Raw genomic sequence first — 24749 nt, forward strand, 5'->3', positions numbered from 1 at the left:
ATAGAAAAAGAATGAAGTTCGTGGGAGGACACCATGAAGGAAGCCACTACTGTCCAAAAAAATAAACATAGCTGCACGTTTGAAGTTTGGAAAAGAGCACCTGGATGTTCCTCTACTGCACTACTGGCTAATTATAATGTGGACAGATGAAACCAAATTACATAAACATTGCTCAATTTTAATATTTAAAATCAAAACTCTAACCAAACATAGTTATAACTGTAACTATGCAAGAACCACTGATAGTTCATGCAATAGAGGGGAAGGGAAAAACATCATTCTTACGGGAATTTTGATATTTTTCATGCTGTATGAGGAATATATGGTTCCTTCTAACATATTATTAGTTCACACAACATAATTGATCATGCAAACATATAAAAGGTTTGCACCATAGATGCTAAAACCAGTTCTTTTGGTGCACTGTGGGTTTCTGTGCCATTCGAGGTGGTTGCTATGGTGGTTACTTTAATAGACTTTTCATTTTGGTTGGTAAGGGAGCCCTGATGGTTGCTGCTGTATTTTCACTTTTTTTTAAAAAGAAACTTTATTAAGTATTTCTGAAAACATTACATAATATTATTTGACATACTCACCACAAAAAACAACAGTGAACAATAACATAAAAACATTTACACCACATATATCAAAACATTTTTACATTAATACATTTTACCCAAATGAAATTGATTTAATTTGAATTGATTTGTTTAAAAATTGTTTAAAAATTGTTTAAAAATTACATTAGCAGGTATTTGTATTTGATTTATCGCCATTTTACACCGGGTTTTCCATAATTTGCAGTTGACAATACATAAAATATACCAGAAAGAGTCACTAGTTCTTTGATTGATGTCATCTTATTTTATATATAAAATTATATATATATATATATATATATATATATATGTATATATATATATATATATATATATATATATATATATATATATTTATATATATATATATATATATATATATATATATATATATTTATTTTAATATTTTCAGTAGCTAGGTTGTTAACAGGTGGTTTCTCTGGTACCCCATGTGATATAAAAAATAAATAAAACACAGATATCTGTAAACGCATTCATGTAGAAACACATATATCAACAAATCTATAAATGCATAACTAAGCGAATAAATAGTGTATATACTGTATATGGCTGCTATGGTATTCAGGAGGGTTAAAATAAGGTGGTTGCTTAGGTGTTTTAGGTGGTTGCTACACTGTTCCTGGAATAGGAATAAGGGGGTTGCTATGGTATTTCTGGTGGTAGCTGGGTGGTTGCCAGATGGAGAATTGTGTTTGAGTGCATTGTAGAGGCACTTTTACGTTCTTTTGTTTCTAATCAGACCACAGCTGTAATCATTTAATTTAAGTATCTGCCTCAATTATTGAATATAAAAGTGTAATAGTGTTTTAATCCAGTGCAAAACATCAGATTAAACGAGAAAGAGAGAGAGAAAAAGAGAGAGAGAGAGAATATATGATTATTTGTCAGTAGGAGGTATCAAAGCAGACAGCTGATAGATAAACCCATAAACCCCCCAGATTACAGAGAGAGAGGGCGAGCGAACAGCAGCCGAACAGCTGTTCACCACACGCTAAACACACGCCACCACTGTTTTTACCACACTAATCCCCCCCTGATCCACACATGTGTGTGAGAGAGAAACTACTGGCCACACCACAGCCCAGTCTGAAAGGAGCCAGTTGTAGAACCAGCAGTTGGAGAGCCCACCTGTTGTAGACGAGCTGGTGCAGCTGCTGGGGTCTGAAGTGTGGAGTCATCATGTTTCTGTGGGTTCAGATACACTTAGAGGAGGAGCACTCCACAGTTTACCACCCTGACCTCTGTCCCTCACATCTGCAGGGGTCTGCCCATCAACGTTTAACACGGAGCGTCCTTCAGACACGTTCCACTGAGATTAGAACGACCACTGACTCAAAACTCACTCGTATTATAAGTCAATTGCCCGTTTATATTACTAAGTGTTACAGTGGAAAAAAAGCAAAGTGATATGGTATTCCTGGTAGTGGCTGTGGTGTTGCTTTGCAGTTGCCGTGGTATTACTGAAGAGTGCTAAGGTATTCCAGGTGGTTGGTAAGGCAATTGCTTAGAAATTTCAGGTGGTTGGTAAGTAGTTGTTAAGTGTAGTTGCTGATGTGTTTTTAGGTTGTTGCTCAGGTGGTTGCTAAGGCAGCTGCTGAGGTATTCTTATGTGGATGTTCAGGTGATTGGTAAGGCAGTTGCTAAGATATTTCAGGTGGTTGGTATGGCAGTTGCTAAGGTATTTTGTTTAGTTGCTAATGTGTTCTTAGGTGGTTGCTCATGTGGTTGGTAAGGCAGTTGCTAAGGTATTTCATGTAGTTGCTGATGTGTTTTTAAGTGGTTGCTCTGGTGGTTGGTATAGCAGTTGCTGAGGTATTCTTAGGTGGTTGCTCAGGTGGTTGGTAAGGCAGTTGCTGAGATGTTTCGTGTAGTTGCTGATGTGCTCTTAGGTGGTTGTTCAGGTGGTTGGTAAGGCAGTTGCTAAGATATTTCCTGTAGTTGCTGATGTGTTCTTAGGTGGTTGCTTAGGTGGTTGGTAAGGCAGTTGTCAATGTGTTCTTAGGTGGTTGATCAGTGGGTTGGAAAGGCAGTTGCTGAGGTATTTCAGGTAATTGCTAAGGTTTTTCTTGGTTGTTGCTTATGTGTTTGGTAAAATGCACCCGGTGGTCGCTATAGTGTTTGCTTTGATATTTCGGGTGTTTGATATGGTGACTTGTTAAAATAACTGTGGGTTGTTGCATTAACTTTGGTTGGCTTAGTTTTGTAGGTGGTCGCTGTGGCCATAACTCATTATTTAGATTTTTTAAGTGGTTGCTGAGGTATTTTTTAGGTATTTGCTTAGGTGTTCTAGGTGGTTGCTATGCTGTCCTAGGAAGAAGAGGGTGGCCACAGTAAGTTCTGGTGGTAGCTGGGAGGTTACCAGACGGTTTCTGTGGTACCCTATGTGGTAACCATTAGTGTGTCGTTTTAGTCAATTCAAGTTTTTGCGATATTTCAGGTGGTTGCTATGGTAATGTATGCCAGACGGTTGCTGAGGTGGTTGCTGTGGTGTTTTATATGGGTACTAAGGTGGTTGCAGTGGTGTTTCAGGTGGTTGCAAGGTTGCTGTTTGTTGGTTATGAAATACAGTCATAAGTAAATCTGTAAACGCATTTATGCAAAACTGAGTAAGTTGATTATTTTAAATAAGTATATTGGGTTTTCATCCCCTATTGTTAATTTGTTTTTATTTATATTGTTTATATGTGTTAAGCTGCATCCAGTCCATTTATTCACCCTGAAGCTTCTGTGTATCTAAATGGGGCTTAGATGAAGTCATCAAACCTTTTCAACGGCCCGCCGTTCCTCAGTGTTATGCAGAATGCGGCATGCTGGAGGAATGCCATGACATCATATACTGTAAGGTCATACACACACTGGATCATACACACACACTCACGCACACACACACTCACATATAAACACACACTTACACATACACATACTACAATATACACACACACTCACACATAGACACATTCAAGTATACACACACTCATATATACACACACTCACATATACACACACTAAAATATACAGACACACTCACATATACTGTACACATACTGACTGTAAATACACATCAGTCAAACAGTACAGTAAGGGGGGGCTAAAATAGAGAGAACAAGAGAAAGAAGAGAGAGATACAGAGAGAGAGAGAGACAGAGATAGAGAGAGCTCTTATCCCACTTCAGCTATTTTAGCCCCTGAAGGGCTCAGTTTAGGCCTGGGGTCTCCATGACCAAAAGGGGGCATACAAACCCCAACCAGCAGAGCCTGAAGTGCTTCTTCAGAAGTTTCAGATGTTTCAGGCTCTTCATGCACTCTCAGACTAACAGCACCACAAACGGGTCCACATTTAGTTAATACAATAATACAATTACTATCAGAACTATATATACTAGCATTTTAAACTAACGTCTCAATTCATTATTACTTAACAGGATTTACAGCATTCTTAAACATTAGAATCCACAAATGTTTAATGATGTTTTGATTAGTGTTAATTCATTATTAGTCCAGACATTACTTAACTATTTAACAATGTGTATTAATGTTGTATGTACTGATATGTGCAATTGCGACCATTTTTTTTTTAAGTATTACAATGTTTTACCCCTCTAACAGGCCAGGATTTTGTCAATTCTCTGCCTGACATTACACTGCTAAATCTTGAGAATTTCTATTCAAGCATAAACAAAATATTGGTACCACTTTAAAATAAGACTACCTTTATAAAGGGAGTAAATGCCTTAAAAATCATTAATAATCAGTTATAACACATACGTAGAAAGGGCAACAATGACCTGTTGTTTGCCAAATAGTGAACTATATTACACAGCCATCTGTATTGTTGCACTTCTACATATGTGTTATAACTGATTATTAATGATTTTTAAGGCATTTACAACCTAATTAGTAGCCATTAATAATAATAAAGTGTAAACCATTTATAAACCCTTTATAAAGGTAGTCTTATTTTAAAGTGGTACCAAAATATTTCATGTTTGATAAGAAACGTTACTAAAAAATCATAATTGTAATAGAACGTATTGAGAAACAGACAAGTAAATCTGCATCTTTAAAAATATAATGAATAAAATCATAATATTGTCTATTTCCGAGCTTTATTTTGAAGTCAATACAAATTAAACAGTTCATGCCTCCAAACTTTTAGTTTCTTAATGTTTGTCTAGTTTTTACGTCTATTTTCAAACCTGCAGAATTTGGGTTGATTCCTGTTACTGATCTGGAATTATTTAGTGGAGTAGAGAGAAAACTAGCAGCTTCTCCATGTGTCCTGTAGGAGATTTACAGAATGTAAATGAATTATTTAACTGCATAAAAAAGGGTTTGGTATCACCTACACCCCTAGTCGGTATATGAGACAAGGCCTTTTAAAAGGTTTTAAAAACAGGGTTTTTGGTGCCCCATGTAGTAACCAATAGAGTGTTTTTGGTCAGCCTACTTAGCAAACTGGAAGATGAAATACATTTACAAATAAATATGTATTATAAATATGTATTTGTATACATGTATATATACAAAAAACAATACCTGTCTGATGTTTTAAAGCATTAATTTTTAGTCCCTTTACAGAAGACACTGTAGATGAAGATAATCAGTGTTTTTCACTTCTTACCTGCTGTTAGTGGTGTTAATGTTATGGCTGATCGTGAATAATGAGAAATAGAGAGATCTTTGCTATGTTGCAGCTCATGTTCATACTAATATTGACTCAAAATTCACAGTAATGCAGTATGACCACGTTAAAAGTCATCATCCAGTAACAGCACTGTACCTGAAGTATTGCACAACAGCATCCTCTAGAGGTGGAACACAGACAGACACCTGTATGTTTTCAGAAATATAGTAAAGTTCTATCTAAACTTTTAATAAAACATCACCTGAAAAAGTTATAAACCCAATATATTTTACGTTTCATCTGGTTACATTAATTTTCATATTCATTACATATATTATTATATATCTATTCTCATGACAAATTCTATAAAAAAAGGACTAGTAAAAAAAAAAAAAGATTAAAAAAGGCCATGTTGAAACCTAATGTATATAATGGTCAGATGAATCTGTCATGTTTGTCTTATACTGAAAAGTTATAAGACAATTTGAATATTATATAAGACCAGTTGGTAGTTTTGGCATTACTTTTGGCAGTGTGGGCAGTGTGCCAAGTCCTGCTGGAAAATTAAATCTGCATCTCCATAAAAGTTGTTATCAGCAGAGAGAAGCATGAAGTGCTGTAAGATTTTGTGGGAAAACGCTGCACTGACTTTAGACTTGATAATAAAACACAGTGGATCAACACCAGCAGATGACATGTCTCTCCAAACCATCACTGATTGGTGGAAACTTCACACTAGACCTCGAGCAGTTTGGACTGTGTGTCTCTCCACTCTTCCTCCAGACTCTGATCCCTCGATTTACAAATGAAATGTAAAATTTACTGATGATCAGTGATGGTTTGGAGAGACATGTCATCTGCTGGTGTTGATCCACTGTGTTTTATTATCAAGTCTAAAGTTAGTGCAGTGTCAGTCGGCCAATAGTACCGCAATTGGTCTTATATAATATTTTACTTTTCTGAGACACTGATTTCTGCTTTTTTTTAATTGGCTGTAAGCCATAAATATCAACAATAAAAGAAATAAAGGCTTAAAATAGATCACTCTGTGTTTTTGAGATGCACTAGTACAGCACAATATAACAAATTGTATGTTTTTTTTTTTTCATTAAGTCTTAACGTTTTCTGGTTTGTGGTTGTTCATACTGCTAGTCTTGGTCTTAGGTTTAAAAACTTAATAACAGAGCCTGGAGTTAGGTTAAAAGGTTAAAACTAGCTTTAAGTATTAGGAACAAGCTCTTCGTCTCAAGGTCAGAGGTCACCCCAAGTGTCCTTATCCCCTCAGAGAGAAACCAGCATAAATATCCACCACTTTAACATCTCCGAGATACTAAAGAAAACAGTAAAGCTGTGCTTTGAGCTTTTGTCCGCCGGCTGTAAGCGAAGAGTTCCTGTGTTGTTGACTTTGTGCAGAAAGTCGTGGGTTAATGTGCGAGGAACAGGTGGAGAGCGCGGTTTACAGATCCTTCCAGAGAAAAACCAAACCACCATCTGCTCACTAATTCCCTCCAGGTGGCCCCTGTCCACTTCCATTACAGGAACAAACCGCAGCAGCAGCAGCCGAAGCAGCAGCAGCAGCAGCCCGGCGCTGACCCGGGAGCAGAGATCACAAAGCCAGATCTGCTACAACAACAGTGATTTTATCAGTGAATCTGATCTCCAGTCAGTGGTCAGGGTTTAAACCTGCTTTCATTTTAACCTCTTAAGCCTGAGGGTCTGAATGTGGGGCCTTTTTTCTTCACATTCAGTTCGTCGCTCTCATCAGTACAGAACATATACACTTTACTTTCATAGTAGATACTGAATTATTCAGGTGAAAAACACTGAATATTAAGTCTTAAAGGAGAACTCTGGTGTAAAATGGGCTTTTGTTGAAGTAAAACATGATAATCTTATCTTTGATGAACAGCGCACCTCCGTTCTCCCACAGCTTTCAGAGATCCAGAAATTTTAACAGTTTGTCCAAAACACCCTTCAGACTGGGTGACACAGGGCATAATTTGTCCCAATAAATCGCTTTTTCCACTGTTGTCCAGCTCAAAGTAGTTGAAGTTTTGAAGATAAGTACTTTTTATCATGTTTTACTATACCAAAAATTAATTTTACACATTTAAAGGAATAGTGCCTCTCTTTTAATCTGTTTAATATCGTCTACTACTAAACCTACTACATAAATCATACAGTATATAGCTCAAAGAGTGGGATCTACATATTAGGCAGCGATAAAACAGTCAGTTCTTGAAGCTGATGTGTTGAAAACACTGTAATGGCTGGACGACTGGTCAAAACATCTTATTCAGGACATTGATGCATGAGTCTATAGAGGCTTCACCCCTCAAAACATGGTGTTCCAGCCCTTCAGACGTCTTGTAGAGTCCATGCCTCAGTGGTTCAGAGCTGTTTTGGTGACACCAGATGAACATACACATTATTAGGCAGGTGGTTTTAATCTTATGTCTAATTAGTGTAAAGTTCTTTATCTAAAAAAAGTAATTTACACCGAAGAAAACCCACTTAAATATACAGTTCTGGGAAACCAAATATGTCAAATGATGAGTTTCTTTGATTTTACCAAATTGAAAACCTCTGGAATATAATCAAGAGGAAGATGGATGATCACAAGCCATCAAACCAAACTGAACTGCTTGAATTTTTGCACTAGGAGTAAAGCAGCATAAAGTTATCCAAAAGCAGTGTGTAAGACTGGTGGAGGAGAACATGATGCCAAGATGCATGAAAACTGTGATCAGGGTTATTCCACCAAACACTTAAATCTTTATGAATATTTGTGAACGTGTTTTCTTTGCATTAGTTGAGGAATTTGGGAGAAATGTTGTCTGTAGTTTATAGAATAAAACCACAGGAAGTCAATCACCAGATTATTGATCACACCTGTTCACACCACTGTATATACAACTAACACTCTTTGAAGTGTTTATCCCACCGATTTTTGTCTGATTAATCCACATGATTCACATGAGTCTGTAGCTTGTTTCAATCTTTATTTAGTTAATAAAAAAAATCCATGTCATGTAAATAACAAAATTTCATTCAATCCTCTATTTTATCATTTAATTCACATTTTTAAGTGCAGGGGTCTCCAAAACTAAATACTTTCTTAAATATCATCAGGTATAAAATAAATAACATGATATAGTATAAATAGTATTGTAAAAAAAACATTTTAAAACAGTTATATATATATATATATATATATATATATAGTAAGTAATATGTTAGTACAAAGTGGATTCATTTCCTTCTCCACCACCCATAATCTTGAACTTGGATATTCATCTAGGCCATTCCAGATATCCCATAAAACGTCCATGACCAGGTCAGTTTATGAACTTACTGTAAAGATTTTTTTTTTACTCTTTTTTACCAGGACTGATTTTAACTTCTAGGTTAAAGTTGACCAAACTGTCCAAACTCAAGCCTAGTTACAGTTTCAGTTCTTCTAAAACATCTGGAACCTTGGTGGAGTGTAGCTCCAGAACTGTTGGATAAGTGTTTGTAGTTGCTGAAAAACCTCTCAAACATCGGTAAACAAGTGGGTGGAGTTCCTGAAAAGCTTCTGGAACCTTTGGTGGATAAGTGGGTGTAGTTCCTAAAAAGCTTCTCAATCATTGGTAGATAAGTGGGTGTAGTTCCTGGAAAGGCTTTTGACCATTGGTGGATAAGTATGTGTAGTTCCTGAAAAGCTTAAGGAACCTTTGGTAGATAAGTGGGTGCAGTTCCTGAAAAGCTTCTCGACCATTGGTAGATAAGTTGGTGTAGTTCCCAAAAAGTTTTCGTAACCTTTAGTGGATAAATGGGTGTAGTTTCTGAAAAGCTTCTTGACCACTGGAGGATAAGTTGGTGTAGTTATTGAAAAGCTTCTGGAACCTTTAGTAGATAAGTGTGTGTAGTTTCTGAAAAGCTTCTAGAACCTTAGGTGGATAAGTGTGTGTAGTTGCTGAAAAGCTTCTCAAACATTGGTGGATAAGTGGGTGTGGTTCTTGAAAAGCTTCTGGAATATTGACGCATAGGTTGGTGTAGTTTCTGAAAAGCTTCTGGAACCTTTGGTAGATAAGTGGGTGTAGTTCCTGAAAAGCTTCTGTACTCTTTGTTGGATACGTGTGTGTAGTTGCTAAAAAACTTCTCAATCATTGGTGGATAAGTGGGTGGAGTTCCTGAAAAGCTTCTGGAACCTTTGGTTGATAAGTGGGTGCAGTTCCCGCGAAGCCTCTTGAACTGTTGGTGGATAAGTGGGTGTAGATACTGAAAAGCTTTTGGAACCTTTAGTGGATAAGTGGGTGTAGTTCTTGGAAAGCTTCTCGACCATTGGTGGATAAGTGGGTGTAGTTCCTGAAAATCCTCTGGAACCTTTAGTGGATAAGTGGGTGTAGTTCCTGAAAAGCTTCTAGAAGATTGGTGGATAAGTGGGTGTAGTTCCTGGAAAGCTTCTCAATCATTGTAGATAAGTGGGCGTAGCTCCTGAAAAGCTTCTCGACCATTGTTGGATTTGTGACCTTCAGTTTCAGTAAACTCTTCTAGAACTTTGGCAGAAACATGCCTCACATGTCCCTGTGTGGAACGTCCTCTGAGTTTCCTCCACCAGGTCTCTGAGAATTGTTCCTGAACAGCTTCTGGAACATTGGTGGATAAGTGGGTGGAGTTTCTGAAAGGTTCTCAACTGTTGGTGGATGAGTGGATGCAGTTCCTGAAAAGCTTCTCGACTATTGATAGATAAGTGAATGTAGTTCCTGCAAAGTTTCTTGACCATTGGTAAATAAGTGGATGTAGTTCCTGGAAAGCTTCTTAACCATTGGAAGATAGATGAATATAGTTCCTTAAAAGCTTCTCAACCATTGGTAGATAAATGGGTGTAGTTCCTGAAAAGCTTCTCAACCATTCGTAGATAAGTGAGTGTAGTTCCTGGAAAGTTTCTTGACCATTGTTGGATTTGTTACCTTCAGTTTCAGTGAACCCTTCCACAAGAGTGTCCTTGTGTGGAACATTCTCACACAAAACAGCTGAGTTTCCTCCACCAGGTCTCTGAGAGTTGTTTGAGTTTTTCAGGCGTTTTCTCCCTCAGCGTGAGCCTCCCCCTCAGTCCCTCCTCACGCACCTCCTCCACATGCTGCAGGCTCGCCACGATGGCCGTGTCGAACACCTCCTTCAGGTTCTTCTGGGTTAGTGCTGAACACTCTGTGAAGGCCATGGCCCCGATGTTCTGAGCACAGAGCTCAGCCTCCTCCTCGCTAACCGGTCGCTCTTGCTCCGCCGCCAGCCTAATGAGGACCTGCACGTCCTCCCTCAGATCTGACTGCGTCCCTACTAGGATAACGGGGACCCCCGGGCACAGGCGACGGATCTCTGGAGCCCACCGCTCTGCCACACTGCGGAAGGTTGTCGGAAGGACGATGCTGTAGCAGAGCAGGAAGACGTCAGCATTGTGGTAACAGAGTGGACGGAGGCGCTCAAACTCCACCTGTAAGGATACAGTGTAAGGTTATGCGTAAGGGCATCATCCTGTACATATAAATAACAGAATAAAGCATTTACCTGGTGGCTTCTCTAGAGAAAGTTCTCTAGAAACTGCACATTACATCCAGCATATCTTCTAATATGTCTAATATGCAGTGCACTTATTTAATGTTTGGGACATACAGGTATTTAGAAGTGATGGTATTCTAGGCTACTTGAGTCTACTTTCGTTTGTCAAAATGAGACCCAGAGTTGTGTCAAAAGTCTAGGCCCAATCCCATTTCACCCCTTGGCCCTTACCCCTTCTTTTCGAGTGTAAACCTTCCATTTGGATCAGAATTACAAAAGGAAGGGGTGAAATCCTTCCCCTAAGAATTGGGAAAACCCTTCAACAAGCACCTGATCCATCATCAGGAGTACTAAAGTTCAGTAACCTAGCTGCTGCTGCTGGATTACTAGTTAACTTTAGGGTGTATTTTATCTTTATGTCTTCAGAAAGGGGGAAGATGGTGGAGAAATGAATTATTATTAAGGCATAATAATTATAAAGGCACAGGCAAATAGAACAAGTGCATATGCTTGTCCCAAACATTATGGAAGGCACTGTACAAATAACAAATACAGTGAAAATACAGCAAGAAGATTTAGAACACAGCATGTTTAGAATAGTGTATGTCGGGGAAAATCAACTTAACTCAACTACTCAAACAAGAAGACAAGATACTAGAGTCTATGAAGCGCTAATCAATCACTGACTGACTGATCAGATGAGGGCTTACGTTTAGAGACCCATCCTTTGTTTCCCACCTCTGTGATTAAAATAATAAAACAATGGGAAAATATCCATTTATCCATTCAGTTATTTGTTCCTCTCACGACTATATACACTGTAACAAGCACAGAATTGGACTGATTTGATTTATTCCACACAAATATTATGGCCAAAAACTTTGGGACACCTGCTTATTTCTTGTTTCTTATTTCTGCTTTTGTTGGAATAAATATTTATCCAGGACTCCCAGGACAGGATATCATCATCCACAGCTCTTAAACTCATATGCCATGTTTCTGTCTTGGCAGCGGGAAATACAGGTGCTTCACTGACTGATTAAAACCCTGACAACAGTCAACAGTCAGCCACCCAATCCTTAACCATGATGATTTTTAACCATGCAGGAGTGCTGTGCGGGTACAGCCCAGCTTTTACATCAACAATAAACAAAATAAAGAATAAACTATATTCATTACTGTTCCCTTAAATTAGCTGCTGGTGTATCTTCACAGTTTGAACTCGCAGACAAACTTAAAGGAGCGTCAACTGTTGGACATGAAGGAGCTCCATCCAGTACTTTTGGGATGAGGTGGGATAATGATGATGATAATGATGATGATGATGAGTTGGGGTGGTAATCATCCAACATCTTGACCGCATTAATGCTTGTCTTGTCACCAAATGTAATAAAATCCTCACAATGACAATGGCTACAACTACAAAATCTATAATAGTTTAGATTTTACTGTCTAAACAGTAGAGACAGTTACTCTAATAAAAGATGGATAAACTCTTTTTAATTCTCTTGATTGGATGAGCAGGTGTCTCAGTACTTTTGTCCATATAGTACATGTTTGCTTACTTGCACAGTAACATTAAAAGGAAGAGAGTGAGAATAAGAGAGAAGGAGAGAGAGAGAAAGAGAGAGATGATCGGTGAGAGAGAGAAACAGAGGGTGTGAGAAAGAAAGAGAGAAAGATGATGGGTGAGAGAGAGAAGTAAAGAGAGAGACAGAGGGTGAGAAAGAGAGAGAGGGATAGAAAGAGAATGCGAGATAGATGGAGGGAGAGAAAAAGAGAGAAATGATTGGTTAGAGACAGAATGAGAGAGATAGAGGAAGGTGAGAAAGAGAAAAAGAGAGAAATGATTGGTGAGAGAGAGCAAGAGAGAGATGGAGGAAGAGAGAGAGAGAAAGACGAAAGGTGTGAGAAAGAAAGAGAGAGAGAGATGATGGGTGAGAGAGAGATGATGAGTAAAAGAGAGACATAGGGTGACAGAGAGAGAGAGAGAGAGACATAGGGTGTGATAGAGAAAGAGAGAGAAATGATGGGTGAGAGAGAGAGAGAGAGAGAGAGAGAGAGAGAGAGAGAGAGAGTCGGAGGGTGTGAGAGAAAGAGAGATAAAGAGTAAGAGCTTTATATAATTTACACAAATATCCACCGGTCAATTACAATGGTAAATATTGTCTAATTAACCTTATATGTGAACTGTTTATGTATGCATTGATATTAACTGATTTTTTTTTGTTTTCCAATCAATCAATTAATTAAGTGATGCTTTAACACAGCAGTTTACTATGGTCATAAAACCTCTTTGAATTGAGAGAGAGAGAGAGAGAAAGAGAGAAAAAGAGAGAGAGAGTGATCAAGATTTCCCCCACCTGTCCTGCCATGTCACACAGCTGAAGCTGTACCGGTCTCCCATCCACCACCACCCTCGCTGAAAGATGGAGAATTAGTCACATGATCAATAATCACCCAGTCAATAATCAATACATCTGATCAGCGATCACTCAGCCAGTCTGAAGTGATGTATTGTTGGTGTAACAGGGTGCTAACTGCTGAGTCCTGATATGACCTCTGGGAGACCTGGTGGTTTAGTGCAGCAGGTCTCTAAAGGTCCAGAGAGTAAAAGTAGGCTAATCATCGGTGTACAAAAGATTGTTATTTGACCAGGTTGCATCCCTCTTGTTCAGTAGGTCTGTAGCTTAGTGTTTAGTGTTTTGCATGTAGTTCTTATTTTCGCCAGTAGGTGGACCCTGTTGCACTAGTGTACAATCCTACACAATGTGGTTCAGAGAGGTATTAGTATGACACAGCCTTTCATCTAATCAGTCTCACCGTGTGCCTCTTACTGTGTGCGTCCATTGAAAGTGAGTAAGATTGTTTTTGCCTGTTTTCTTTGTTTTATCTAAGATCTAAAGCTATATTATTATTAATATTGTTAAGTACAATGATTCTTTCTCAAGTTTAATGCTTATTTGAGTTATTTTGGAAGATTGAGCTACTAGCCAATTAGCATTAGCTAATCGAGGCCTGTAGGCCTGTACTTGACATAAAATATAGTCTGTGGCTAATATTTCTCACTAAAATGCCTTCTTATTAGTTATGTATATTTTGTTGAGTAAAATACTGGTAGCATTGATGTTTAGTTTCTATGTATTTATGTTGTACATTTATACCTGTGAATTGCTAGGTTTTAGCATTGTGTAAGCTGTTCATTGAGTGTATTCTCTACTATTTCAAGCTTTTCTTATATTTCTTTTTATAGATAAACCACACACACACACATACACACATGTACAGCCAGGATAATGCTCATGCATTATTAAAGTCAAGTTGTATTCTGGAGCTGGATCTGAATGTTCTTTCATCTCACCTCACCTGAACATTATAATTGATATCCTGACCCGATCCCTGAAGTGATTGCAACTCTTAATACAAACCAGATATAGTCCATGCTACAATTTTGGTCCTTCGAGCCGGATTCAAGCAACCACTACAGTCAATATGTCCAGGTCACAAGAGAGAGATGTCAGAAACAGAAACAGGCCACAGAGATCGAGACACATTCCATCCTATCTACAGGATTATGAAGTCAGCTACACCCCAAGGTGTCATGTACCGGATGATGAGCAAGCATCTTCATCTGAAGTGTTTAGATTTCTCCGCAGCATGAAAGAAGAAAATTGCCAACTACGCAGAGATGTCCAGCGTCTTACAGACATGATCCAGCAATCTCCTGGGCAGGCCTCACAACCTCGGTCACTGCACAAGCATGGAGAGGACAATACATCAACTATACCAGCACCTACAAGTAGGCCGACGCCATCTAGTGGTCCTAAAGACCCACGTCAGCTAGTAAGTGCCCCACTGGTGCACAGTGATGTTCCTCCATCTCCACAAGGTCGCTGCTGTGACTCTATTGAGGACCTCGAGTGCAGCTTGCAGAAAGCAGGATTGATCACTAAAGATGACAATTCTCCTGTGACCTCTCGAAGTTCATCTCCCTGCTCCCAAGCCAAGCTTCTGGATTTAGATGTTGAGGATTGTCCAGAGAAGGAACCATCACGTCACAAGGACTGTAAGCCACACAGAAGAACTTGTGATAAGTCAAGTGATAGCCAACGGCCACGTCCCAAAGCAGCATCCATACCAGGTGCCAAGTATCATTCGGAGTATGAGGATGAATACGACAGCTACGACAAGCCCTATCACCATGATGACAGACATCACCGCTCTTACAGTATCCCTCCACCCAAGTCAAGTCATCCATACTACAGTGATGATTGTAGTCCCTCTAAGCCCTACCGATCAAGTAGCCTAAGATCTCACTGTGAAAGCCGTTACTATGGGCCTGAGAGGGGATGCTCTCCTGATAACAGAGGTCACACTGACGATTATGATGCATCTCATCATGGATATGACAGAGAGAGATATAGGGGAGACAGATACTCACCTGACCAGCAGTACTATTCTTCACGTTGTGCTTCTCACTATGACAAACACCCAGCTCTAGATGCCTATCGTGGTCCCAAGCCAACTATCCCTGATTTTAAGTCCGAGGACCCACGTGAGTTTGCCAGATTGAAACTAGCCCTGGACAATTTACTCCCTTATGATGCTCCAGAGCACTTTAAGTTTCAAATACTCACAGACCATCTCAAGTGTGAAGAGGCGCTACTTATAGCTGACTCCTACACTAACAGTCCACACCCATTCACAGACACTATAAGGGCACTCACTGAGATGTATGGTCAACCACAGCAGTTGGCACTGAAGAGGATTTCAAATCTGATGGACGGACCAAATATCCGTGCTGGGGATGTTAAAGCTTTCAAGTCATTTGCCCTTCAAGTTCGTGCTTTAGTGGGAATGCTGCAACAACTTGGAAGTCAAGGATGGACAGAACTGCGGTGTGGTTCACATGTCTCTCGCCTTTTAGCCAAGTTGCCACATGACCTAAGAGCAAACTTTCACAGATTTGTGAATCCAGTCAACACTCCAGTTCCAACCCTGCCTGATATGGCCGACTGGCTTGAGTACGAGGTACGAGTTCAAGTTAGTAGTGACCAACATAGCAGTACATTCATGAGAGAGAGACAAGCTCCGCCCAGGAGCCGCCGTCCAGACTATAAGTTACACAGATCTACTGCTATTCTTCTCAGTAGTGAATCCCGGCAGTCAAAGATGAGAACAGACAAGGATCCAGCTGTGAAGGAATTCACACAAGACAAGCCAAAGAAATATTGTCCCTTCTGCAATACTGAGCAGCATTATCTAAATCAGTGCAGCAATTTCAAGCTCTTGTCAGTAGAGCAGAAGACAGAGTGGATTAAAGCAAACAGTCGATGTTGGCGATGTGGACGTGAACATCAGGCAGCAAAGTGCAACCTCAAAGCCAAGTGCAAACAGTGTGAGAGGAGGCATCTGGATATTCTTCATAATGTGAATACCAGCCAGATTACCACAGCAACTGATAGAACCCAAGCACCTGAGTCAAGCACATGTCTTGTGAGTTCGGTGGTAGAGAATCTGTACATTGACAGGCCAGCTAGTAGCCGGCAAGTTGTACTTAAGTTGTGTCGAGTCTTCCTGCAAAGCGGCTCGAGGGTACTTGAGACCTATGCAATATTGGACGATGGGTCAGAGCGCACAATACTCCTACATGATGCTGCAATTCAATTGGGCCTTAAAGGAAAGCCAGAAGATCTTACCCTCTGCACAGTTCGGCAAGAAGTCTGCACCATCCATGGAGCCACTGTCTCCTTCTCAGTTGCTCCTGCCTCACAACCTAACCAGTCCTACCAAATCAACAAAGCCTTCACAGCCAAGGAGTTGAACCTAGCCTGTCATACCTACCCAGTCGAAGCTCTACAGGAGAAGTATCATCATCTCAGAGACATTCCACTGCCAACTATTAAAGGGGCCCAGCCATTACTATTGATTGGGTCAGATTACCCACATCTAGTTACACCAGTTGAACCAGTACGTCTCGGCCCACCAGGTGGACCTGCAGCAGTTCACACTAGATTAGGATGGACTTTACAAGGCCCCATAAGTCTCTTATGCCAACAACTCTCCCCACAGCAATGCCTCTTCACTACCTGCAAATCCCCAGAAGCTGAGCTTCTAAGTCATGTGGAGAAGCTTTGGCAGTTAGATACGCTGCCATACAGGAGTGAACGGTTGGTCACCAGGTCGAGACAAGATGCAGAGGCAGTCCGTATCTTAGAGGAAAAGACCACCAGAGTAATGGTAGATGGTGTGAACAGGTACGCAGCTCCATTACTATGGAAACAAAACCTCCCCCGTCTCCATTCATCTAAAGAAGCAGTCCTGCCACAGCTACATGGGCTGGAGAGACGGCTACTTAAAGACCCAGAAAAGGCTGCCATCTACTCGAAGGAAATCCACAAGCTCATTGATGCTGGTTACATTAAAGCCATAGTCCCAGCCAAGACAAAAGAGAGCAACTCTTCCTGGTTTATTCCACACCACATTGTCCAGCACAATGGGAAGCACCGGATAGTCTTTAATTGCTCCTTTAATTGCAACGGGCAGAGCCTCAATGATCACCTTCTTCCTGGACCCACGCTTGGAGCCAGCCTTCTAGGAGTCCTTCTCAGGTTCCGAGAACACCCAGTAGCCATCAGCAGTGACGTGAAAGGAATGTTTCATCAGGTCCGGCTGCTGGATGAAGACAAACCCTTTCTTCGCTTCCTATGGCGAGATAGTAAAGTGGACCAGGAACCCATCATCTATGAGTGGCAGGTGCTCCCGTTCGGTACAACGTGTAGTTCGTGTTGTGCCACTTTCGCACTACAGACTCACATCCAGAGACACACTACACCAGAAGAGGATGCTCGCCTGTCAATAGAACGCAGTTTCTATGTAGACAATTGTTTGCAGAGCCTCCAGTCAGAAGATCAAGCCAAGCAGCTGGTGAGTGGACTTCACACATTACTCCTTGAAGGTGGATTTGAGCTCAGGGAATGAGCCAGCAATGTTCCTGCCGTAATTGAAAACCTGTCGAAAGACTCAAGGTCGGAGAACAGCACCCTCTGGTTCACTCAACAGACAGATGACCCTCAAGAGCGCACATTAGGACTGTTATGGCAGTGTAATTCAGACACACTCCGCTATAAGCAGCACCACAGTGAATGTCCCAAACCAACTATGCGCAATATCTACCGTCTTCTTGCCCAACAATATGATCCACTGGGGTATATTATCCCATACACAACCAGAGCGAAGATCATTGTGCAGCGTCTCTGGGACAAGAAGAGAGGTTGGGATGACCCCAACCTACCTGAAGATATCATTCAAGCTTGGAACTCATGGGAAGAAGAGCTTCCTCAGCTGTCACAGATCACATTACCCAGATGCTACACTGATCACAACATCGACTGTAGCACCGCCAGCCAGACTATCCATGTGTTCTGTGATGCATCTGAACGCGCTTACGGATCTGTGGCATATTTGCGCACTGATACTGGTAATGGACAAGTTCAAGTCGCATTCCTAGCTGCCAGGTCCAGAGTTGCACCAAAGAAGCAACTCTCCATACCCCGACTTGAACTGTGTGGAGCCTTAACTGGAGCACAGTTAGTTTCAGTGTTGCTTAAAGAACTCACCATCCAGATCCAAGAGGTAGTATATTGGACAGATTCCACCACAGTACTCAACTGGCTTCAATCCGAATCCTGCAGATTTAAAGTGTTTGTAGGCACAAGAGTCGCAGAGATACAGGAGTTATCAGACATCAGAGCTTGGCGCTACATTGACTCTGCCTCTAACCCAGCAGATGACATCACGAGAGGGAAGACTCTATCCCAGCTCACTGGAATGAGTCGCTGGAGTCATGGACCCTCCTTTCTTCTGCAGTCATCTGACCAGTGGCCTGAGGCTCCAACTGGCCAAGTCACTGAAGAAACAGAGGAGCTGAGGAGCACAGTGTTTTGTGGCTTGACAACTGATGCTACAGTTCCACCTATACCCGACATCCGGCAGTTCAGTACCTTCCAAGAGCTACTTGAAGTTACTGCGCGAGCACTACATGGAGCAGTCAGTGACAAACATCCCACTGCTGATGATTATCAGAAAGCAGAGCTAGAACTACTGAGACATGCACAAAGGGAAAGCTTCCCTGAAGAGGTGACACTTCTCAAAGCCGGAAAGGCTCTCCCATCTACCAGCAGAGTGCTCACACTAGCCCCTGAATATCACCAGACTTCAGGCTTAATTCGTGTTGGTGGTAGGCTCCGTAGATGTGACAGCCTAAGTCCAGATGTTCTGCATCCCATTCTCCTTTCTTCCTCTCACCCGGTTTCCAAACTCCTGATTCAGCATTATGACCACCAGCTACACCACCCTGGAGCAGAGCGTGTTTTTGCAGAGCTGCGCAGGAAGTATTGGCTATTAAGAGGCAGAGAGGCAGTCAAGAAACACCAGCGTAACTGTGTGGAATGCAGGAAATGGAGAGGCAGCCCCCAAGTTCCACGAATGGCAGATTTACCTCCCTCCAGTTTGCGACTTTTCCAACCCGCCTTCTATTCAACAGGAGTCGACTGCTTTGGCCCTATGCTTGTAAAGGTGGGACGACGCACTGAAAAGAGGTGGGGTATCCTGTACAAGTGCCTTACCACTCGAGCTATCCATCTTGACCTGCTACCGAACATGGACACAGACTCGTTTCTGATGTCACTCAGACGCTTCATAGCTCGCAGAGGAAAGCCCCATGAGATCCTTTCTGATCAAGGCACTAATTTTAAGGGAGGAAGCAAAGAGCTCCATGAAGCCTTCCATGCCATGGAACCTGCAATTACGAACCACCTTGCTTCTCAACAGATTCGCTTTCGTTTCAATCCCCCCAATGCTCCACATTTTGGTGGATCATGGGAGCGAGAGGTGAGATCTGTTAAGAACGCCCTCCGCACCACTCTAGGAGCTCAGATTGTGCCAGAGGAGGTGTTAATGACTGTCCTCATCGAAGTAGAGGGCATAATCAACACTAGGCCCCTGGGCTATGTTTCCTCTGATCTCGCCGACCCAGACCCAGTCACGCCCAACTGCTTGTTGATGGGGCGGCCAGACTCCTCACTTCCACAAGTGGTCTATCCTGAGTGTGAACTGTTAAGTCGGAAAAGGTGGCGTCATTCACAGGTGTTAGCGGATCATTTCTGGAAGCACTACATTCACCACTTTCTGCCCACCTTACAAGCTCGGCAGAAATGGCAGACAGAGAAAGATGCCATTACTGTCGGCACTGTAGTTCTTATTGTTGATCAGCAGGCACCAAGAGCCCTCTGGCAAGTAGGGACAGTGAAGAGTGTCATACCTGGAGCAGATGGACGTGTGAGGACAGCTGTGGTTCAAGTAAAGGACCGTACCTACACTCGTCCAGTCGTACGCCTCATTAGGCTCTCAGCCCTACCTCAGGACAATACAGACACCTAGTGGTCAAATTTGGATACCAAATTTGGGGGCGGCTGTACAAAAGATTGTTATTTGACCAGGTTGCATCCCTCTTGTTCAGTAGGTCTGTAGCTTAGTGTTTAGTGTTTTGCATGTAGTTCTTATTTTCGCCAGTAGGTGGACCCTGTTGCACTAGTGTACAATCCTACACAATGTGGTTCAGAGAGGTATTAGTATGACACAGCCTTTCATCTAATCAGTCTCACCGTGTGCCTCTTACTGTGTGCGTCCATTGAAAGTGAGTAAGATTGTTTTTGCCTGTTTTCTTTGTTTTATCTAAGATCTAAAGCTATATTATTATTAATATTGTTAAGTACAATGATTCTTTCTCAAGTTTAATGCTTATTTGAGTTATTTTGGAAGATTGAGCTACTAGCCAATTAGCATTAGCTAATCGAGGCCTGTAGGCCTGTACTTGACATAAAATATAGTCTGTGGCTAATATTTCTCACTAAAATGCCTTCTTATTAGTTATGTATATTTTGTTGAGTAAAATACTGGTAGCATTGATGTTTAGTTTCTATGTATTTATGTTGTACATTTATACCTGTGAATTGCTAGGTTTTAGCATTGTGTAAGCTGTTCATTGAGTGTATTCTCTACTATTTCAAGCTTTTCTTATATTTCTTTTTATAGATAAACCACACACACACACATACACACATGTACAGCCAGGATAATGCTCATGCATTATTAAAGTCAAGTTGTATTCTGGAGCTGGATCTGAATGTTCTTTCATCTCACCTCACCTGAACATTATAATTGATATCCTGACCCGATCCCTGAAGTGATTGCAACTCTTAATACAAACCAGATATAGTCCATGCTACAATCGGTTAGCAAACATCTGCTGCCAGGCTGCAGAGCGTCTGTGCAGCACTAAAGCCTTCACTGACTCTCTGAGATTAAGATTAGCATGTTTGTTTACAGTCTTATAGTGAAAATGAACACTGCTGTACACCTTACTACCTGACCAGGTGAACATTCCAGCATAGTGATGATGAAATGTAACAACAGCAACAAGGTGATATTATTATTATTAATATATATATATAATATATTAACAATGAGGTTTACTATAGTACCATGTAAAGCTTAGATTTCAATTTAACTTACATTATAATTGTATATTGTACAGTAGCCTGTATTAAACTGCATAACAAACAACGTTAAGTTGTAAATATAGTTATAAAATCTTTGTTATCTCAAATTATAAACAGGAAAATCTAAAATAACACCAAAATGAAAGTCAATGTAAAAAAGATCAGATTTCACATAATTTTGATTAGATTAGATTTACTATTTAGATTAAATAGTAAACTAAAAATGAACAAAATGAAAATCCTTAATACAATGATGCTATAATACATGCTGTCTAGTCCATATATGACATAATAGCAATAACATCACAATATAATCTACTGTATATCAAAACTGAAGTGATATTATATAGTATACATTATTTTGTTTATGTACATTTGTATTATTTATAGTATTTATACATTAATAATACATTATATACATATACAGGACATATACATTAATACAATCTAAACTATGCACTCCCCATTGTCATGAATTAGCCTATAGAATCCATATTAGCATAAGTACTGATCATATTATATTCTCTGATAAACTGGTTATCATTGGTTATCATTAGTGTAGATATTCTATATTAGTGTTATATATTCTATATTAGTGTACATAAGAGACAAAATAAAAATTAAGAGTTTCTTTGATTTTACCAAATTGAAAACCTCTGGAATATAATCAAGAGGAAGATGGATGATCACAAGCCATCAAACCAAGATGAACTGATTTAATTTTGAACAGGGTTATTCCACCAAATATTGATTTCGGAACTCTTATAGAACTTTATATAAACTTTATGAATATATATAGTTCATATATGAACTTGTTTTATTTCATTATTTAAGGTCTGAAAGCTCTGCATCTTTTTTGTTATTTCAGACATTTCTTATTTTCTGCAAATTAATGCTCTAAGTGACAATATTTGTATTTGGAATTTGGGAGAAATGTTGTCTGTAGTTTATAGAATAAAACAACAATGTTGTTTTATTAAAACATAAACCTATAAATAGCGAAATCAGAGAAACTGATTCAGAAACTGAAGTGATTTCTTATTTTTTTTCTGTATTATATATGTGTTATATATTAATGTTATATGTATAAGAGGAGTGCAGTACCTGAGAAGTGGTCTATGGCGGTGGGGATGTACTGGGCTGGGTACCCGTTGGTGGTGTAGCTCACTATCAGGCTGGTCTTGCCCACGGCTCCGTCTCCCACCAGCACGCACTTCAGCGCGCGCTGCGGCGGCGGCGGGCCCGGGCCCGGGCTCCCGGCTCTCCGGGGCGGGACCGGGGGGAGCTGGTCGTCCTGGGGCGGCATGTCTGCGGGTCTGAGTCCAGGCTGAGTGAAGCTGAGCGCGGCGGCAGGGCGCGCGGCTCCGCCCCCTCCTCTCCGTGCGTGCGGGGGCTCTGTCCGCATCTGGGTCCCGCATAAAGCGGATTACAGCCCAGCCTGCGGGGCTTTATCAGCCCGCAGCAGCCGCTCCGCTCACCAACTAATATACACACAGCCTATGCTACACACTGTACTAATGCAGTATTAATTTTACACTAAAGTTATATTAATGTATTAACCATATACTCTATAATAACTCTATAGTCTATAATTAATAATCGATATTAAGTATAGTCTATTTTTACACTAAAAATGACCCTATACTGTATTAATACAGAATTTTACACCATCTATAGTAACTTTATGTCCTATATTAACTATGTATTAACTATATAGTCTGTATTAACTTTATCTATATTAACTATAGTGTAGTGTATGATAACTGTAGTTCATATTGACTATATAGTATAAATTAACTTTACAGTCTATTAACTGTATATTCTATATTTAATGGACAGTCTACATTAACCATATAGGCTAAATGTACTTTATAGTTTATATGAACTATATAGTCTATATTAGCTATATAGGCTCTATTAACTGTACACTAACTAGATGGTCTATAGTACCATGTAGTCCAAATTTTTGACAGATAATGTATGTTTAAACTAAATTTATATAACATATCCTGTATTATGCTAAATATATATTGCACATCTGAACTGAATTAGAGGATAATAAACTAGAACTAGAATAATAGAGAAAAGCTGGAGGTTAAATGATGAAGGACTACAGGTAGCGCGACACAGCCTGACAGCTGAAGCCCGCTGTTGCCCTGGGAGACCGAGGCTTGGCGTCGTTGATAGGGAAATGTTGCTAGGGCAGCCGGTTGCCTGGAAACCACCTAAATAGTGGTTTCCAGGCAAAGCCAAAAATATGAGATTATTTATGTTTTTATTGTGTTTTTTCTTAAGAAAATGCTTAAAAGAGAGAAAAATAGGGTAAATTGTTATTTTGTAAAAAGCAATTAGCTACATTTTCTGTCAATTAACACAACAACAGTGCTGTTACACTGATATATCACTGTTAAATACAGTGTATACTGGAGGGAAATATGCAAAAATATATGTATAAGTACCAGAAACTATGTATTTTAAGTTTATTTTTATGTTTATCAATGCCAAAGTTTTGACACCAAATTCTGAATCTAAATCTGCTAACATCCTAAAACACGACCTCAATTCTAGGGCCATAAACACTGCTATTAATACGCTTGCACCAGAAAAAAATAAAACCAAAAATAATCTAATTCTAATAAAGACAGCTGTTTTAAAAAACCCAAAAAGGCAATGCAGAAAAGCAGAATGCATATAAAAAAATCTGGATCCACTATGATATATACAGCCTCCAAGTCTATATAACCAATAGATAAAAAAGCCAAACAGTCCTTTTTTCCAACATCATAAATAAAAATATGAACAATATAAACTCCTGCACTTTATTAACACAAGCAAAGCCTCACACAATTACACTAAATACCTGTAAATTAATTTGCTGCCTACTATACCTACTATAACCTCCTATGACCTGGCGTCCACATGTGTGGACATCACATTTTGGGTTGTCTAGACCACAACACTAAATTTTGCTCTACAAAGCCCTGGTGTCCTCTTATGAGGCCATGATACAGACATCTAGTGGTGGCAGAAGAGTTTAACACGTTACAGTTTTAATTTTGTTCAGAAATTTAAAAGAACAGTAAACAGAGTAAATATTTATGTTTTTTACTTTGTGTTTTGTCTTTGTGTTGAAGCAGCACTTCAAATGAGCCATATTGCTCAAAGGGGGTTTTACTTTTGTTTTGCACTCAGGCACAAATGCTGCTGGCAAAAAATAAATGTTTTGCACTTCATTGCTAATTGCGACTTCATTGTGTTTTATCTAAATATAAAACTAAAGTCCACATATGTTATCATATCATTTTTTTTCTCAAAAACTACATCATGTTAAAAGATAATTATTTGCTTTTACACTAATCAGGTGCCAATTAGCCCAAATAGCAAGCAAATAGAGAAAAAAAG

The 24749-nt window shown here is 39.9% G+C and overlaps 2 protein-coding genes across 2 annotated transcripts in view; one reads left to right on the forward strand and one right to left on the reverse strand.

Moving 5' to 3' along the window:
• btbd3a (BTB (POZ) domain containing 3a) overlaps positions 1 to 24749 on the forward strand; it is a 176087-nt gene that overhangs the window by 138524 nt on the left and 12814 nt on the right. The window lies entirely within an intron of this gene.
• Positions 8232 to 22853, reverse strand: si:ch211-133l11.10 (rho-related GTP-binding protein RhoU). Its single transcript, XM_022674527.2, has 3 exons — positions 22452 to 22853; positions 13149 to 13207; positions 8232 to 10720 (listed from the first exon to the last, which is right to left on the reverse strand). Exons 1-3 carry the CDS (start codon positions 22750 to 22752, stop codon positions 10250 to 10252), a joined length of 831 nt encoding a protein of 276 aa, XP_022530248.2. The 5' UTR covers positions 22753 to 22853; the 3' UTR covers positions 8232 to 10249.

Source organism: Astyanax mexicanus, chromosome 21 (genome assembly GCF_023375975.1).
Source record: "Astyanax mexicanus isolate ESR-SI-001 chromosome 21, AstMex3_surface, whole genome shotgun sequence".
In the NCBI taxonomy this organism is placed as follows: Eukaryota; Metazoa; Chordata; class Actinopteri; order Characiformes; family Acestrorhamphidae; genus Astyanax; species Astyanax mexicanus.

What these genes read in the sequence shown, in the direction of transcription:
- si:ch211-133l11.10 (XM_022674527.2), bottom strand. Translation starts at nt 22,752, where the DNA reads ATGCGGACAGAGCCCCCGCACGCACGGAGAGGAGGGGGCGGAGCCGCG. An exon ending in CGCCATAGACCACTTCTCAG is followed by an intron (nt 13,208 to 22,451) that starts GTACTGCACTCC and finishes TCCATCTTTCAG; the next exon opens with CGAGGGTGGTGGTGGATGGG. An exon ending in TGTGTGACATGGCAGGACAG is followed by an intron (nt 10,721 to 13,148) that starts GTGGGGGAAATC and finishes GTATCCTTACAG; the next exon opens with GTGGAGTTTGAGCGCCTCCG.